The 19505-nt window shown below is 35.4% G+C and overlaps 1 protein-coding gene across 5 annotated transcripts in view; it reads left to right on the forward strand.

The window, feature by feature from the left end:
* atrnl1a (attractin-like 1a) overlaps positions 1-19505 on the forward strand; it is a 473626-nt gene that overhangs the window by 50111 nt on the left and 404010 nt on the right. For all 5 annotated transcript variants that reach the window (XM_073920776.1, XM_073920775.1, XM_073920777.1 and 2 more), the window contains exons 2-5: positions 10061-10144; positions 10311-10424; positions 17041-17169; positions 17718-17926. In XM_073920776.1, the coding sequence (XP_073776877.1) occupies positions 10061-10144; positions 10311-10424; positions 17041-17169; positions 17718-17926 (536 nt within the window). The remainder of the gene's footprint in view (positions 1-10060; positions 10145-10310; positions 10425-17040; positions 17170-17717; positions 17927-19505) is intronic.

Consider the following 19505-nt stretch of genomic DNA (forward strand, 5'->3'; position numbering starts at 1 on the left):
AGGCAGCAAACGAGCAATATTCCAACAGATGGTGCAAGTCAAAAAACAAACAATGAACAGAAAAGAGGAAAACGCTTCGTAATGCACACTTAACAGCTGATCAAGACCCAGCCAACATGAATGGAGTTTATAAAGTGTGTGTAATCAATGTCAATGATCTGCTGCTGTGCGTGTGTGCGTGCAGGGTGTTCACAGGGTCTTAAAATTAAAAAAAAAAAAAAAAAAAAAAAAAAAAATATATATATATATATATATATATATATATATATATATATATATATATATATATATATATATATATATATATATATATATATATATATATATATCAATCAATTTAGAGAAAATAAAGACCCTTAAAAAGTATTTAAATGCCATTTCCTGAGGTATTAAGGTTTGTGTCATATTTTCATTATATACAGTTTAAGTCAGAGTTATTAGCCCCCTTTGATTTTCTTTTTCTTTTTTAATTATTGCCAAAATAATGTTTAACAGAGCAAGGAAATTTTTCACAGTATGTCTGATAATATTTTTTCTTTTGGAGAAAGTCTCATTTGTTTTATTTTAGCTAAAATAAAAGCAGTTTTTAATTAAAAAAATAATAATAATTTTAGGTCAAAATTATTAGCGCCTTTAATTTTTTTTTTTTTCGGTAGTCTACATTTGTTATACAATAGTCTACCATTGTTATACAATAACTTGCCCAATTATCCTAACCTGCCTTGTTAACCTAATTAACCTAGTTAAGCCTGTATATGTCACTTTAAGCTGTATAGAAGTGTCTTGAAATTTCTAGTAAAATATTATTTACTGTCATCATGGCAAAGATAAAATAAATCTGTTATTAGAAATAAATCCAATTTCCCAATCAGAAATTGGGAAAAAAAAATAAAGAGGGGGGGCTTATAATTCAGGGGGGCTAATAATTCTGTACTTTAACTGTATATTTGAGATTGTATATTGTACTGTATATTGTAGATTTTTAAAATAAAGATTAATTATTGGGGTTCTTCTGGGCAGCTTATTATGCGGTCCCGCTAGTTTTGTTGCTCACTACTTACTACATTATATTAAAGATCCCTTCACAGACACCAATGTGCTTCATAGTAACTTCTTTTTATTCTTTGTTCGGGTAAAGATTCATTAAATATTCAATACAGATTTAAGTGACGTGTGTTGTGTTCCCACTTTGTCCCCTCGTCAAACTGTCTCACAATAGTATATGTAAGTTAAAGAGTCGTAAATGGATACGACTCGCAAATGGATAAAACTGGCAACGAGGTCTTAAAATGTATGAAAAGAGTAAAACAAAAAAGTCTTAAAAGGTATTTAAATTGACCTTTTTGTTTTGTCAGTGTCCAAATTGTTATCCGCTGTAGTTGTGCATAATGGGGGGTGTAGTCCTGGTGAATGGATGATGGAGTAATCTCCAGTGGTTCACAAGGCCAACCCCACTGGTGATCACAATAAAAACCTTAATTTAAAGCATCAAGTTACTTGAAATTTAGTTCACCCAAAAATTTAAATTAGCCGATAATTTACTCACAGTCAAGACATCCTATAGTTTTTATGACTTTCTTTGTTCAGTCGAATCCAATTTGTGTTATTGTAATAATTATCTTGTGCTTTTCCAGTTCTATAATGGCAATACGTAGGTTCAAATTAAGTCCAATAACCAATCGATTATAGTGGATGTCTCATGTAGCAAATCAATGCATTTTTGACAGAAAAATAACCATATTTAAAACTCATTAAACAGTTTTGTGTAACTTCTGTGAAAAAAAAAAAACTGCCTTCTTATTCTATAAAGGTGCATTTTTATACATCATCAGCTGGACAGGAGTATGCGTTAAGAAAACTGTCTCTTCTTGACTTATATCAAAGTCCTTTGACATTTTTCTTTACAAATCCTCATTTTGTACTAACTTCCTATATCAGCGGTTACCAACAGCAGGGTCCTTGGCTTCAAAATTTCAAAAAATTTTTAGCAGTGGACAATATTGCCTTGATTATCTGACCAAAAAAAAATTGACAAATTTGTAATTCGTCCTCCACAAAAGACAGAATCTCACTGATTTGCCTTTAGCAGCTAATAATGACCCAAGCATACTAAACCCAGGTGAGGAAGCTCCAAACATTTTGGCTCACAGCGCTAGCAATGCTGGAAACACAAAATGCAGGAAATACCAAGATAGATACCTGAACTGTGTTTTTTTCCATTTTCTCAAAGCAAACGGTCCCTGACCCAGCCACAGTGTAGTATCTGCGCCAAAGTTCTTGCTAACAAATGCATGAGGCCGTCCAAATTACTAAGACATTTGCAGATTATTCATCCCAATACTGCAACAAGCCCAGAGCAATTTTCGCAAAAGAATTGACACACATTCAAAATAAGATGAAGAAAGTCACAGCTGGCAAAAAAAACAAAAAACTTTTAAATAATTGGAAACTAACATAGGGCCAGATTGAAGACCAAAGGCTTACGCTTTACACTCCCTGTGCTAAATGCATCCCTAAAGATAAAGATGGTGGCCGTCTACCACTGAATTACACAAGCTTTTTATAAAGTTTTAAATAAGGACTACATTTCTCTTCTCTTTTTAACGAAAACAAATTGATTTGCCATAGGAGACCAAATATAAAATATAAAAAGTTGTGCAATAATAATTGAATGCGCATTGGTATTGAATCTGTATATTTGGTCTTGAAGTGATGACAGCCTAAGAGCTGCTTCTCTCCATAATGTTAACAACAGTAGACAGAGGAATCAAGCAGATCAACCTGATAAATTTAGGAACGGTTTTCATTAGCGCCTTCACTCTTTATTTTATTTGTTTGTTTTCTCTGGGTATCAGAAAAAAATGCAATATAATTTTTGGTATTTGAATAATGGTATTTTTCCAAGCAAACAACACAAATACTAAATATTTATATAAACTTTATATGATTGATGATATGAAAGTGGTTACACTATAGTGTAGTAAACATTTACTTGCAGTGAGGCATTACATTTTACTTACCTCTTGTTTAGTGATATAGTACAGTGCTTGAAGATTCAATATTCACTCCAACACATCATACAGTTGACTTATTTACATTGCTGGCTTTGTGGTGAAATAACTTGAGTTGATTTTTGCCTTCTTTTGCCAGATGTGGTTTTGTGTTTGGGGTGCACTATGTATTTAAATGGTTTGCAAATGTTTGTGGGTTAATTTGAGCGAAAACAATTGAGGGTAAAGCCCTGTTTTCTTATATGCGTGGGCTTGTGGCTTACTTCGTTTATTCCTGTGCAGTTCAAAGCATTTACAGTCTTTAATGTTAGCTGTTGTGTGGAGATTCATTCTAACCTTGAGATTCCTATCAAAAGAAGTCTGATCCCTTCCAGTTAGTTTTCCCAACGTCAGCCAGAGTTTGTCTTTTTATTTTGCTGTGCATTTGCCCCATGTATGAAGGGTTTCCAGTGTTTCAGTAATGACTGTAACGTTGTTTCTGAGCTTTGTTCTCTATTCAGAGAGGTCAGATTTATGCACATACAAAATGGTTTGTGGTTCAAAACAGCTTAAAAATAAATATGTAATATTGCTCCACATTAAAGAGGAATACTAAACCATAATGATGATTGTGAAACCATAATGATGAAAGTGAAATCTAAAACACTTTTTGGTATGACAAATTAATTAATGTAAAAAGAAAAAAAAATCTATACGTTTCCATAAAATGACTAGTTGTAAACCATATACAGTAAGGAAACTTACTGTTAAACTTACTGTTAAACAAGAGGCTGGACAATGGATGTGAGGATCCACGTGCAAAGTCATGCAGGCAATGGTCAGGAACAGGAGCAAACAGGAGCATAAGGAAAATCCTAGTCGGCTTGGCTAAGCGCTAAAGAATCTTACAATGGTACACAAACAAAAAGGTCAAAACACAGGAAGACTAGTCAATAGAAAACGCTTGTAATGTTCGTGAAAAACAAAAACTCTGCACAGTGTGTGTGTGAGGGGTGAATATACAGTCCAGCTAATCAGTCTGTGATGAGTTACCAGCTGTTTGAGTGTAATCAGTGGGAAACAGGAACTGGTGTGTGTGTGTGAGGTGCATGATGATAGCTGTAGTTCGTTACTGTGATGTGTGTGTAGTTCTCCAGTGGTCTGCAACTGCCACATCGCCGGCATTCACATCAACATAATTATGTAAAAAAAGTTATTTAAAAATAGGTTTTTAATTTATAATGTGGACCAGTTTACATCAGTGTCTGAGTGGATGGGTATTAAGTAAAGTTTGAATAATAAAGTAATTAAGTAAAGTAGAATAATACTACTAGTTACTAGGGGTGTCACGATTCTCCAAATCCTCGATTCGATTACATTTTCGATTCTTAAGTCACGATTCGATTCGATTTTCGATTATGAATAATTAATTAATTAATAACGAATTAATTATTTGTAGCCTACCGTTTAAACTACCTGACCTGTATGGTCTTTGTTTTACCCATAAACAAATCATACAGTAAATGAATAAAGGCAAGATACACACATAATTACCACCTGTCAATCACTTTTTCTTGTGAATAGGCAGTGATCTGTGTCGTTATTATGGCGTCGTTAAAAAAAGGTGCACAACCAACAGGAACCAGCCAACAGTATCTGAGGTGTTTGCTAAAATGACTAAGTACTAGTGTGAAAGTAAAAGATTGAAGCAGTCTTAACTAGGTTAATTAGGTTAACCAGACAGGCTAGGGTAATAAGGCAAGTTATTGTGTAATGATGGTTTGTTCTGGAGACAGTCTGAAAAACAATTAGCTTAAGAGGCTAATAAATTTGACCTTAAAATGGTTCATAAAAAATTCAGAACTGCTTTTATTCTAGCCAAAATAAAACAAATAAGACTTTGTTCAGAGGAAAAAATATTATCAGACATACTATTAACATTTCCTTGCTCTGTTAAATATCATTTAGGAAAAAAAGAAAAAAAAAACAACAAAGGGGGGCTAATAATTCTGACTTCCACTGTATATATATTTACAGTAATTTTTAAAAATGTTTTTAAGAAAACTTATTCAGTTCATCAAGGCTACATTTATTAAATGTAAAAAATGTTAAATTGTTAAATATTTATCAAAATTTTAACTGTTTTGTTATTGTATGTAGTTTCAAATAAAATTATTACTCCAGACATTATTGCTTTTATTACTATTACCATTAATAAATATAATAATGATTAATATTAGGGATTTCTGAAGGATCATGTGACTGGAGTAATGAAGCTGAAATTTCATCTTTAAAATCACTGGAATAAATGAATAAATTTAATAATAAACTACTTTTGAACAGTTATTTTATAGTGCAACATTTCATAATTTGTATTTATGATGAAATAATTGCAGCCTTGGTGAGCAGAAGAAGCTTAGTTTAACATATTTAACAATCATACTGACCCCAAACTTTTGACCAGTTGTGTATAGAATATTTTAGAAGCAAAAATGTGCACTTTAATTTTAACAATCCACAGACATCGTCACCGAATATAAAGCAGAGGTCAGACTTTTTCATATATACAGAGCCTCATTTCAATTGTCAGGTTTTATAAAAATCGATCTATTGAATTAATCAATCTATTAAAGAAACGTTGACTATAATTCTGCATTATAGGCTTAAATTATAGAGAGACATAGCAGATGAACCGAGACTGCATCAGATCAATGTAAATCTTTCTTTCGAGCTGTCAGTGCGGAAATGAACAAAACAACAGGCCTAATACAACATATTATACGATTAAAATATGGAAAAATTAACAGAAAGTAATTTCAGTCAATTTTCCTGACGGATAAACCGAGATCAGGCTGGATAAACAGCTCTCGGTAATATTTTAGCATGCTTTCACTTTCGCATTTACCGATAAGAATGACATCTTGCTCATCATTCTCTCTTCATATAGCCGTATATATGGCTATTACACGATCATAATACACTGTGATATAGCCTGGGTGGTTAGTTCGTTGCATTGTTTTGTTTTCTCACTACAATCGATCCGCTCAGTAGGGCAGAGACCGTCTCATTCAGGCGATCTCGGACTGATTGATTTGACGCGGATGCGAGCGCAACTGCTGGATTTATGCCAAACAAACCGCGCTAACGGGGGAAACGAGACATATTCCGAAACAAACGTCTATGTGTGAAAGCACAGTAAGATTGTATTTGCACACAATTGACAGACAGTCGCAGCACGCAGCTCTGGCTCGATCTGTCAGGCAACAAGGCAGCACTACACTGACCCGAGCGTCTCGCACGCTGGCTCCGGGCTATCGGGCAGTCCTTATTGTCGAGCCCTGAAGGTTTAAGCTCTGTCGATGGGTCTCCTGCGTCTGCACAGTTCAACAAGCACTTCAACAAGCGTGTTTTTTCCCGCTTGGCAAGCCAAGCTGACATGACATGGGGGCGTGGCAGCATCGACGATTCTATTTTTTGATTCGATAATCGAAATCGAGCCTACATTTTGATCGATTTCGATTTAAAATCGAAATTGTGACACCCTTAGTTACCCTTAATTTGACATGATTTAACAGGATTTTCTAGTCAATTAACACGACTAGTTATCTTTCATTTTAAATGCTTACATATTTGTTGTTAATAAGACTGAAAGTGTAGCCTTTTCATAAAGTAGAGCCCAATTTTGGAAAATAATCTTTGACTGTGGTTATAAATAGTCACCCTATCTCAATAACAATGGTCAAAGGAGGTGATTCACTGCTGTAAAATGCTTAACCAAAAGTCATAATGTTTGTGTTTAATTCTGTGGTCATCACTGAAGAAAACAACACATCACTTTGCTTAAGACTTAGTGATTTGTTGTGCCAGTTGTTCTTTACTTTATGCTGTAATTCATAGCTGCTGCTGCTGGAGATCTGTCTTCACCCCTTGCTTTGTTTCTGTGATAAACATGGTTTTTCATAGATAAGCTGATCTCTTGAGTGACGTGCAGTACTGCTCTCTACTGTGCAGTAACATTTTGATCTTGGCTGCCCTCCACTCCCAGACAAATGAGTATATTTTGCTTCAATCCGTTGGGATTATGGCCTGTGCTGGAGAAGGAGGGGTGGGAAACGGGGGGAAAGGGAAAGAGGATGAATCAGGAGCAGGTGGTTGTGCCAGTGTCACATGGGCAGTCTGTTGGCACATGTGGATTTTACTGACAGACTGTGAAGTTAAGATGTCAAATGTCAGCCATTTTTAATCATTGCCAATGTCTTGTTAGTTTATAATCTTGCAAACTTCAATGATTTATGAATTCAACTCAGTTATTCCTTTAAAGCTCACAACAAGCTCTGGTCTTTTTGACATGGAAGAAGTGCTTAATAAAGGATTTTACTTGAAGATCACAAAAATGTTGTTTAATTTTCAAATAATTTATAATAAAACTGATTTAAATATATAACCAACAAAATGGTTAAAGGTTCATGTTTGGAATTAAATTTTATTTTTAATAATTTATTTGAGTACTTTTGATGTGGTTTGCTTAAGACATGACAGTCTATTATAAATTATTACAGTTATAGTCCTTGATTTTGATTGGTAGAGCCACTTCCAAAGTTTTTGTAAATTATTCTTCAAACTCATTCATTCATTCATTTATTCATTCATTTTCTTGTCGGCTTAGTCCCTTTATTAATCCGGACTCGTCACAGCGGAATGAACCGCCAACTTATCCAGCAAGCTTTTACGCAGCGGATGCCCTTCCAGCCGCAACCCATCTCTGGGAAACATCCACACACACACTCATACACTACGGACAATTTAGCCTAACCAGTTCACCTGTACTGCGTGTCTTTGGACTGTGGGGAAAACCGGAGCACCCGGAGGAAACCCAAAGGCAGGGAGAACATGCAAACTCCATACAGAAACGCCAACTGAGCCGAGCGACCCAGCGACCTTCTAGCTGTGAGCACTACCTACTGCACCACTGCCTCGGCCCTATTCTTCAAACTCTTCTCTTCAAAATATTAATTTAACAAATTACTGACAAATTGATCAGTTCCATTTCAAAGAAACACTTCTCATGCAGGAAATGTGTTGATATGCATGTGTGAGTGTGTCCATGTGTGAAATGTTTCTGAAATGCAGAAGGTATTATTTAAATTAGTGGTTGTGGGGTGATGATCTGAATTAGGGCTGCACAATAGTGGAAAAATCTTAACATTGTGATTTTTTTCTTTTATTTTGCTATATATATATATATATATATATATATATATATATATATATATATATATATATATATATATATATATATATTGTGATAGGAATACAATTTCACTACATTTGTTTAATAACTATTTGGAAAGAATTTATCACTCTAGATTGATTGGAATGATTTTGTTAGGGAGTGCATATGAATAAAAGATAAGAAACAATCTATAATCGGATACATTCAATAAAGAAAAAGATACAAATTAAATAAACCACATTTTATTAGTTTCAGAAAAGTCGAACTGTATTCTGGTATACAGTGATTGAAAAATCAAATAATTACTGTGCAGAATTGTTTTATAAACAATTCAATAGAATTAATCGTTATTTATTTGTCTAAGTTACAGTTGGAACAATTTCTTATGCCTAAAGACTTTTAAACCCCCAACACAGTCACAGGTTTAAAAAAAACATATGCAAAATGCAAAATTATAACTCAGACTTAACATTGTCATGATGTGACTATTGCGAATAATCACATTGCAATATCGATGCTAAAATTATATTGTGCAGTCATAATCTGAATTAGGAGTATGTTTAAAATAAATGAAATGAAGTTAGGAAGCACTGATTAAATAGATAAATAAATATATTTATCTATTGATATATAACCACTGAGCCACTGCACTGCCGTCAAAAAAAATAAAAAATAAAATAAAATAAAAATAAATAAAAATATATATATATATATATATATATATATATATATATATATATATATATATATATATATATATATATATATATAAATATATATATATATATATATATATTTATTTTTATTTATTTTTATTTTATTTTATTTTTTATTTTTTTTGACGGCAGTGCAGTGGCTCAGTGGTTAGCACTGTCGCCACACAGCAAGAAGGTCACTGGTTCCAGCCCATGTTCGAGTGTATGCGTGTAAATGCGAGAATGTATGGGTGTTTCCCAGTGCTGGATTGTGGCTAGAAGAGCATCCACTGCTTAAAACATATGCTGAATAAGTTGGCGGTTCATTTCACTGTGGCGACCTCTGATAAGTGAAGGAACTACGCCGAAGGAAAAGGAAATGAATGAAAAAATGTATGTTCACTCACTAAGTTACTGGATTCCACAATTCATTCATGTTGCCTTAACACAAACTGATTGTTAACCTAATTGTTCTTACAAATTGAAACAGATTGGACATAAAACAATTAAGTATTTAAGAATTGTGTTGATTCTGCTTATTTTTAATAATACAAATCTTTTTTTGAGTGTAGATGCCTGCAATATGCCATGAAATAGTCTGGTTTAAACTACAAGAATACTGTTGAAATATGAGCAGATACATATGTATGTGGTAAAAATTCAAATGGTTTCATTCATTCCTTCATTTTCTTTTCGGCTTTGTCCACACGAACATGGGGAGAATATGCAAACTCCACACAGAAATGCCAACGGACCCAGCCAAGGCTTGCTGTGAGGTGATTGTGCTACTCACTGTGCCACCGTGACGCTCTCAAATGTTTTGTTTAAATGTAAAAACTGAACGGCATGAGTACAGTCTCTGTTTTATGATCAGTACTTATGAATATTCTATTGCTGTTTACTTTTACTGTCAGGAACTAATTTGCTAGTAGTAGCATTGTATTATTAAAAAAGCATCATATTAATGCAAGGATTGTACCCATAATAAGAGTATTTTGGGGTGTCTGTTTTATAAAAGCAAGCATTAAGTCCCATGAAGACAGTAACAAGTCAATTCACATATGTTGTACTGTACCACATTCTCTCTTGCTTCTTGCTCTCTTGCTTCATCAAGATCACTTTGAGCTCTTTTTATTCCTCAGGTTGACAGAGTCATCAGGATCACTCACTGATGGACCGGTTAACTACAAATACAAGACTAAATGCACCTGGCTTATTGAAGGATAGTGAGTATCATCAAGTCTAAAGTCTTTTTTGTACATTTTGTATTTATTATTTATCACAAGTGTTTGAGTGTATGATTTATTTGTTCCATCAGAGGATATTGTGAATATAAAATTGCATGTAGACTTTTTTAAGAATCAGATGAATGTGTTTTCTGTTTTATTTCAGCCCAAACGCTGTGCTCAGGTTGAGGTTTAATCATTTTGCCACTGAGTGCAGCTGGGATCATATGTATGTCTTTGATGGAGACTCGATTTACGCACCATTGGTAGCTGTGTTCAGGTGAGTGGACCTGGAATCAATGCTATTGCAATACACACGCCCTGACACAAATGCCAATAATGTCTTTAATGATTTCATATCAGGAATAAAATCATTGTTTTTTTTCCTACAAAGTTCATATTACCATAAACAAAAGTCACTTATGCATTAGTAAACATGATAAAAAGTGCACACTGCAAAAGGTAAAAACTTAAACAAATTACTTCAACTTGTTACAACTATATAATTTATTTAGTTTCCACTTAATTTATTATGGATTTCATTAATAAATAGGTTGGAAAAACTTCATTCCTTTAGGTTTTCGAAGTTGAAATAATTTATTTACGTTGTTCCAGAGAGGCTTTTTTTTCAGTGTAACAAAAAAGTCAGGAACTCATCATGTCTAATTAAATCAACTAATCAAAAACAATTGGCAGAGTAGTTGGCGGTTCATCCACTGTGGCAACCCCAGCTGTGATTCAGCTGATGAAAGATGAGAGTCAGTGTTGAATTTATGAACAATATTTAAGGCTAGTTAGTACCTGTAATTAATTTATCTAAAAATAAGCAGTAATGCCTTACTTTACTTTAGCAGAAAAGTAAATTCAACTAATTTGGACTATTTGTAACTAATTACACCCAACATTGCTTCTTATTTACTACAAAATTGATTAATATTGTTTGTATAAGAAATATATCAAATAATAATCACATTCTCATATAAACAATAGATTGGAAACATTCATTATTTTCAAGCCTCTTTCAAACAGCAGAATTCTCAACCCTTGTACTATTTCTTTTTTTCCTTTTCCTCTTCTGAAGTGTTGACTCTGATGTCTTTTTAATGAGATGGACCTTGTGTGGACACACCTGCTGTGTACTTGTGTGTATGTGTGGTGTCTGGTTCATTGATTCTGTGTGTCCTGTGGTGTGTCTGAAAGTCCCAGCTGGTTGTCTACTTTGTTGTGTTGAAGCCCTGAATTTGAGCTTATCCTCTTGTTTATTAGAAGAATATCAGACAGTCAGGTTGATACAGGAAAGCTTTGTCCTGCTCTTGGTGCTGTTTGCTGTCCTAAAACTTGAACCAAGGGGAAGTCAGTCTTTCCTTATTTATATTTAAGCCTTGTTTACACAAAGTTGTATTTTCTGGTTGATTTGGATCACAAGAAGATGAGAGAGAAACATTATAGTTTGGACCTGGGGCCTCATGTACCACTGCGTACGCATAAAGCTTTGCGTACACCAGGTTTCACACTCACGTTGAGATTTACTAATAATGAAATGAACGTGAGAATGTGCGTTGGTCCACGCCAACTTCATGCCTGGCGTGCATGCATTTCTTGTGTGTTTGTTTTATTTCCATTGGCGACTCCTAGAGGCAATTGTGTTAACTTGCACACTACAAAGTATCTTTGAGTCGTGCAATGGCAGCTGTATGGGACAGGATCATCCACATGTCTCGCATGTATATAAGGTTTTCAAACCATGAAGTTGACAAGCCAAACATTAAAGCGCAATTTGCAGCGATCGCCGGTTTTCCCAATGTAATCAGAGCGATCTACTGCACACACATTGCTATAAAGGTGCCATCTAAAGAGGAATTTGCAGAGGCTACGTGAATCAGAAACATTTCCTTTTAATAAATTGTACCTGGTCCTATATCTGGACCTTTGTTCCTTTAGGGATTTTTATGGCATTTAAAAAAAAATGGACATTGAACAAGTTGAATTCACAAGTCTAGTGCACTTTAATAGTTCAGAATCAAGAGCACCACCCAGCGAACAAAATATGTCCCTGGGACGTCCCCTAAATGGTCTTTGTAGACATATTTGTTCCCCTGGGTCATATGTTGAGTGTACCACCCACACTAGAGGGATGTCCCGAGCACATATGACAGACATTGGTGGGAAGTCTGGAGGATGCAGTATGAAGGTTTATGTGAAAGTGGCTGGACATACCAGAGACATTCACGGGACATAGGTGTGCCATACCGTGGTTGTTTACAGCAAATGAGTATGACTGACATTCTATAATAAAATTCTACAAAACTTGAATGGACTACTTATTTAAAAAAAAAAAAAAAAATAATAATCCATATTGCATTATACAAACTTATTTAAAGAAACAAAACTAAATAAAACCTCTGACTGACATAGCATACACAGATAATATTTGGAAAAATTCTTAAATTCAGTGGGACAGGCTATTGCAGACAGATACATGAAATTAAATATTTCAAGATTACTGTCCTAAAGTCTGCTGGATGTCCTCTAAATGGCCTCTGCAAATGTCCCCCGGATACCATGATGTTGGGCTATTGGTGATGTTCACAGGACATGCAGCTATTTGAGATGCTTATAGGGGACTTTTGTTTAAGTTATTTAATCGTAAAATCAAATGACATTCAGGGTAACCATAAATTTACAACCTAAGCTGTAAAAGTATACTGAACAATATCACTTTGATTAACTCCAAAAATCAACTATGACTATATTTTGAAGAAACTATATTGCTATGCTGAAATCACTTACATGAAGGCTACAATGAGAATGTATTCATTCACCCTTTCAGTTCACACCAACATCTTGAACAATGTATGTCTGTGTGTTTATGAATAAGATCATTTCTATGTGATTTTTATGTGATAAACTTGTAAACATGCTGTCTTCCACCTGATTAAAACAGGTGTGCTTAGCCCTAAATTTGACACGCCCCAGAGCAGTGGTGGTGTAGCATTGTCATAAAAGATCTGGAAAATCATGGTATTTTGACTGAATTTTTCAGGCATGAAAAAGTTTTGGAAAAACAAATAAACCCATGATTTTGGAAAGTCTTAGATTTAGCACATAGTTTAGCAAATCTATTTTAATTTATAACATTGGTTACCTTTATAATAGGCTATACTGTATGAACCTTTTCATTTTCAGTAACTCAGCTCAAGCGCTTCCAGTAAACTTCCTTTAAAAAATCACTGTGTTTAAGGTCTGCATTTCTTTAAACATCAGTGAACTTCACTGCCGGATTGAAATATGATATAAAGTGGGTATCAGACTGGGCAAAAAGCCCAGAATTAAATCCCATTGTTGAGCGTCATGTTTTTAAAATATGGAAATTTATTTATTTTAACACAGTATTTTCAATTCAATTTCTGCACTTGTCTGTTTCTTCTGACAGTGATTGCTCTTTCATCTTGTTTTTTTCTCCTGAACAACTAAATACATGTCTATTTAAAAAAAAAAGTATATTTAACTGATTATAATATAATTACAGTACAACATCATGCTGTAAAGGGAACCTTATAAAAGGTTATAATATATATACACAATATATCAATGTTAACCTTTTACCGGAAGTTTACCGGTGGCTGAAAAACACCTGCCGTCGTCCTTACACGTGACTTTCTCTGCATGGGGTAAGAAAGGCAACGCATCAGTTTCAATGGCGCTTCTACCTCACAGTCATTGATCGTAATTTACACCTAAAACACTTGTGTCCAACAATTTCTAAACAGAGGTAAGGTTATGTGGGTACTAAAGGCTAATCTGTACTTTTTGAAAACGTCTTGTGAAGAGACAGACAAGCGTTTTAAACACGTTAACCGACATTAAGATGGCGGCTAGCTTTGCATGCGGTGAATATTAACTGTTAAGTGCTTACTTCTCTCTTTATTTTTATATACTTTGGGTGTTTTCACACCTGTATATTGATTGTTTTGTTCCGAAACAAAGATTAAAATTGTTACAATGTTGCACTTTGTTCTTGGTGTGGGTTGCTTTTACATGGCAAAGTTTCTAAACGGACCAAAATAACGTTAGCTCAAGTCATGTGCGAGTAAACTCTCCTCACTCTGGTAAGAGTGTCACAGTTTATCTTGCAGAGTCCCGCTCAGCTGTCATGTGTCCTTATTTCATTTATGATGATGAGTAATAAGACATAAGCGAAAAGCTGTGCTTTAATTTTAAATGATGACAACCACACACATCGTCACCAGATATAAATCAGAAGTAAGACTTTTTCATACATAGCTGTTGGCTAGAATTATGCATTATAGGCTTTATAAGAGAGAGAAATAACAAATAAACCCAGACTGCTGTTCAGTCAATTTTCCTAACGGATAAACAACTCTCGTTAATAGTTCAGCATGCTTTCACTTTCGTATTTGACACGCAACGCATAGCGTATGCCTATTACATATCAATAATCATATGGCTATATCCATATACTGTGATATAGCCGGGCTCGGATCGTATTACTTTCTCACTACAATCGATCCGCTCCAGAGTTTGTTTTGATCGAGCTGAGACAACCTCATTCAGGTGGTGATCCCTAGAAGCTGATGTGTCCTGTGTCAAACGCACGCGTATGCTACGGCGCAGCCTACGCGTCGACGCATATACCTACTCCGTTGCCGTCTGCATCGCTGACATGCACCTCTCAAAAATGTAACTAAGTTTTGTTTCGTTTTTACCGCATAGTTAAAGATGTTGCATGTCCGGCGGTTCCTGCCTTAACATGAGCGAGTTTGAGCCACTTGTACATTCAGGAAGCATTCAGAAAAAACAAAACAGCAGCGAAGAAACTCGACACAGAGGAACATAAACACCTCACTGCCAACTAGCGTTTCGAAAGTGTTAATGCAGACCAACAGAGACTGCGCACAGAAGTATAAATGCACAGCTACGTCGCTGCATGCGCCGCGGGTTACGCCGGTCACTTGACACAGAAGTATAAACCAGGATTTAGGGTGCTTTTACACCTAGATTTTTGTTTCAGAACCTGACATGTTTCCTAGCTAACTGTTAACTTTAGCGCGGTTTGTTTGGCATATGTGCATCCAGCAATCGAGCAGACTATCTCAGCAGGGTCTGTCATGTTTTTGGGTCCCCTTGAAACATTTCCGTTGTGCTACGTGGATATTTGCAAGCGTCGTGACCAATTTGCAGCGTGTTTCTTCAGTTGTTTGTGTTGTGACCAATTTGCAACACGTGTGCTGTCAAACTGATGAAGATCATTGTTGACGGTGTTACCGGTTTTAAGACCCAACACCGGTGAAACCGTCCACACATTTGTTTTTTTAGTTAGTTTTTTTAAATTTTATTATTATTAAATATTTATTTGAATTAAATGGAAATTAAAATTCTAAAACATTTACTTAGGACGAGAGTATGCACTATAATTAAAATCTGAACATAGCTACAATACGTCATATTTCATTTATCATGCGAGGAGAAGGAGAAGAGTCAAATTTACAGAAACTTCAGAAATAAAATGGTGGACCATTTAGTGTCAAAATGCAATGCAAAAGCGCCTGTTTGGCAATATTTTGGGTTCAAACCAAATGCAAAAAGAGAACCTGAAAACGTTAATGAGACAATCTGCAAACTTTGCCTGACAAAGGTGGTAGCATCTGGAGGAAATGCAGTTTATACACGCACCTTCAACGCACCTACTTGATGTTTAACTATGGGTGGGTCGCGGGTAGAGAAGATCAATAGCCATAAATATGCAACGCATACTCTCATTTTAAAAATTACGCAATCATCATCTCACAATGTTTAATAATAAATAAACTTATTTTTTATTAAAACAAGATTAATTTAGCAATGCCGCTCCATTTATAAGCCAACTGCAGAGAAACAAAGCAACTATTGTGGCAACTGGAGTAATAATTTTTTCACAAGTTCAGCACTTCTTTTTTGCACTTGATTATTATGCGTTTAATGTTAAAAAATCAATGATTAATAGGCCAACAAGAGTGTATCCTGTATGTGTGTGTGCGTATTTTATCACTGAAGTGATAAAATTCTAAATCTGTCAAAATACAGCACTGAAATTAACAAGCATAAATGTCTTTGAGTCAAGAAGTCTATTTGTAGAATATCTGTAAAAACGCAATCAGAGCCAATGTTATGTTAAAGTTGTGTCGCCTAATGATTATATTAATTGTAATGAAATGTAAACCAAAATAAACAATTCATTGCATTTTTTGTTTGATAAAACATGTACGGAAACTAATAAATTCAAAGAGTGGCTAGTTTGTATTAATGTGTTTTGAATTTTAATAAAAATATGTTTGGCCTATTTAAGCTTAACGGTTATATGCCGCCAATAGGCAAGCCATTTAATAAATATTATTTTACTGTGTACTGGGATATAATGTTTATTTTACAATAAAAACTAAGTGTAGCATGTCTCGCTGGCATTTAAAACATAACACACCAGAGCTGTAGTGTATGCAGTTTGTAAACTTACTGGGAGGTGTTGGTCAATAGTCATACTGCGCACCACGTTATTGAACTGTATCACTTGGCAATTCCTGCAAAACTAAAAGCGAAAGTATTATACGCACACATTTATACGCTATTTAAAAGCAGAAAAAAGAGGAAAACAGGAACCCCCCACCCCCAAGGTGATTTTGGTATTACTGGTGTTGTCACCTGTCGATTAACAGGAAATTTGCTCATCCCTAGCATTAAGCTCTCTCAGCCACCGTACAAAATTGTACAAGCACATAATATTTCAGTCACATTTACAAGTGTATTAAGGGATTTCACATATAAACAACAGACTGAAAAAAAAACTGTATCTTACCACCGTATGTAAAAAGGGCCTGTGTGTTGTTTTCTTGCATGTCTAGTGGCCTGGTTGTCCCAGAAACGAAAGGAAATGAAACCATCCCAGAAGTTGTGACCACATCTGGGTACGCATTGTTGCACTTTTTCAGTGACGCTGCCTACAATCTCACAGGATTCAACATCTTTTATTCGTGAGTACTGCTAGATGGTATATGGTATTATTTGTGAGGATTGTACATGTGTATATGTGTAAATACATACAGTGAGGGAAATAAGTATTGAACACGTCATGTTTTTTTTCCTGGGAATATTATTTCTAATAGGAGCTGTTGACATGGAGTTCACCCAGATTTTGGTAAAAACCCAAACGATACAAATGTAAAAATAGAAGAAAACAAAAATCTGAAAAATGAGTCATATGTAATAACAATGGATTTACACAAGGAGAAAGTACTGATGTACTGCAACGTGTCATCATTACATCATTGTCTAGCTGAAATGTCCACCCTGGATTCATCTTAATCTTCCTGGAAATGTAGATGTTGGGCTGAAGCAGATAATATTCATTTACAATGACAAAAACCAGAAGGTTGCTTTCTAACTACAAAAGGTTGCCTTCTAACTGCTGTCTGGGCTTTCACTGCCTTTCTTCATGTGTTCAGTATTTTTTTTTCCTGTGCAATTTATTTTCTTTCATAATTTTTTTTTCTGATTACTTTGTACTGCTGTGTTTTTTTAGGATCAACTCTTGTCCTAATAACTGCTCGGGTCATGGAAGGTGCACCACGGGTAACTCAATCTCCAGCAGTGTTTACTGTGAGTGTGAGCGGTACTGGAAAGGTGAGGCCTGTGATATTCGCTACTGCTGGGATGACTGTGGCAGTCCTGATCGTGGATACTGCGACCTCACTGGAGAAAAGCTCTGTGTCTGCAATGACAGTTGGCAAGGTGAGATGGCAGTTATTTTTCACAATGTGTGCAAAGAATACATTGTCTGCATAATGTTGTGTATATATATATATATATATATATATATATATATATATATATATATATATATATATATATTAACACCCGCCAAATGCGGGCAGATTTCTGCTTTGGCGGGTTAGACAGTCACTCCCACTAGCCACTTTGGCTGGTTGAAAATAATTTTGAAATTGTGGTTTTCTTAAAAGCAGGGTTCGACTATAAGAATGACCCAATATGCGTGCAAATGTGACCTTAGAATGGAGAAACAGCACGACTAACAAAAAAAAAATAATTGCATTCGCGCGAGCAGATGAAAGCTGATGAATACCGAATGAGATGATAATCACTCGCGCTAACAGCTGATGTGATGCGCGCGACTGTTTCCTTCCTTGAAGCACGCGTGCCTGGAACCCAACTGTGATCGGATCTCTTTCAAATAGTCTGGCAAAAAAGTAGTGCTAATGCACACAGTCTTGCTGATTTCAAGAGCTCCAAATATGTCTTTTTGTAATGCTGAGTTCAGACTGCATGATTTTCAAACTAGTCGTGTCACAGATGTTTTCACACTGCATGACTATCTGGGCTAGCGTTTCGTCGCTGCTTTGTTTACACTGCAAGATGGTTCGGCGACATGGACATTCACATTGCATGACTTTACTATAGGGAGAATCGCCGACAACTTCGTCCAAACTACGTCTCACAGCCAAAAACATGTAGTATATCTTTTGTTATTAACTACATAATGAGAAAGAAGCCTTTAATGGGGTAGGTCATGTACATGTTTGCTCACCTGGGTTTAAAGGGAATTAGCCATTTCTCCTCAACGTTGATTATAAACTAATTTCTTTCTGTATGAAACGTCAAACAGACACGGTTGCTCCTGAGTCCTGTCAAACCTCCACTTGTTTTCCCTCCATTTCTTGGGTCCAAATAAACCGAAAAAGAGCGCTTTTAACTTCTCCCCCAGTCTCCCGCTGGCCTGCAGCAAGTATACACACACGCACACACAAGTGAATGCCGCTCTCTCATTGGCTGTAGGCGATGGCTGATGTTATTTTCAGTCAAAACTCAATTCACACGGCATGATTTGAATCGCAGACAGCTCCAGATATTTAGCACGCCAAATATCTCACAGGCATCGGCGACTCATCGCCGATTCTCTCAGATCGCGTCTTCGATCGTTCATACTGTGTGTTTGTCACTCACGTGCACGAGCAGCGATTTGCCTGTGATTTCAGGCATTTGTCGGCGATTTCTCAAAACCTGTCGGCGAGTCTAAATCGGGGCTAAAATCACGCAGTCTGATCTAGGCATAAGCAGCACCGGTTGCTTTCGCTTTGAACAGATTATTAGTTGGCCTTTATCCTTCCATTTTCACACAGTATTTTTAAAAGTCAATTGCTTTTCTTTGGTTTTTAAAAATAAATATTTTGTTAAATAAAAAGTATAGTATACAGCTATATTTAGCTTGTTTGACACATTTAAAATTTGTGACTTAGAAATAATTTTTGTTTGGTGTGGTCAGAGATAAATTAGGTAAATCCTTAATTTTGAG

Source organism: Danio rerio, chromosome 13 (assembly GCF_049306965.1).
Source record: "Danio rerio strain Tuebingen ecotype United States chromosome 13, GRCz12tu, whole genome shotgun sequence".
Taxonomy (NCBI): domain Eukaryota; kingdom Metazoa; phylum Chordata; class Actinopteri; order Cypriniformes; family Danionidae; genus Danio; species Danio rerio.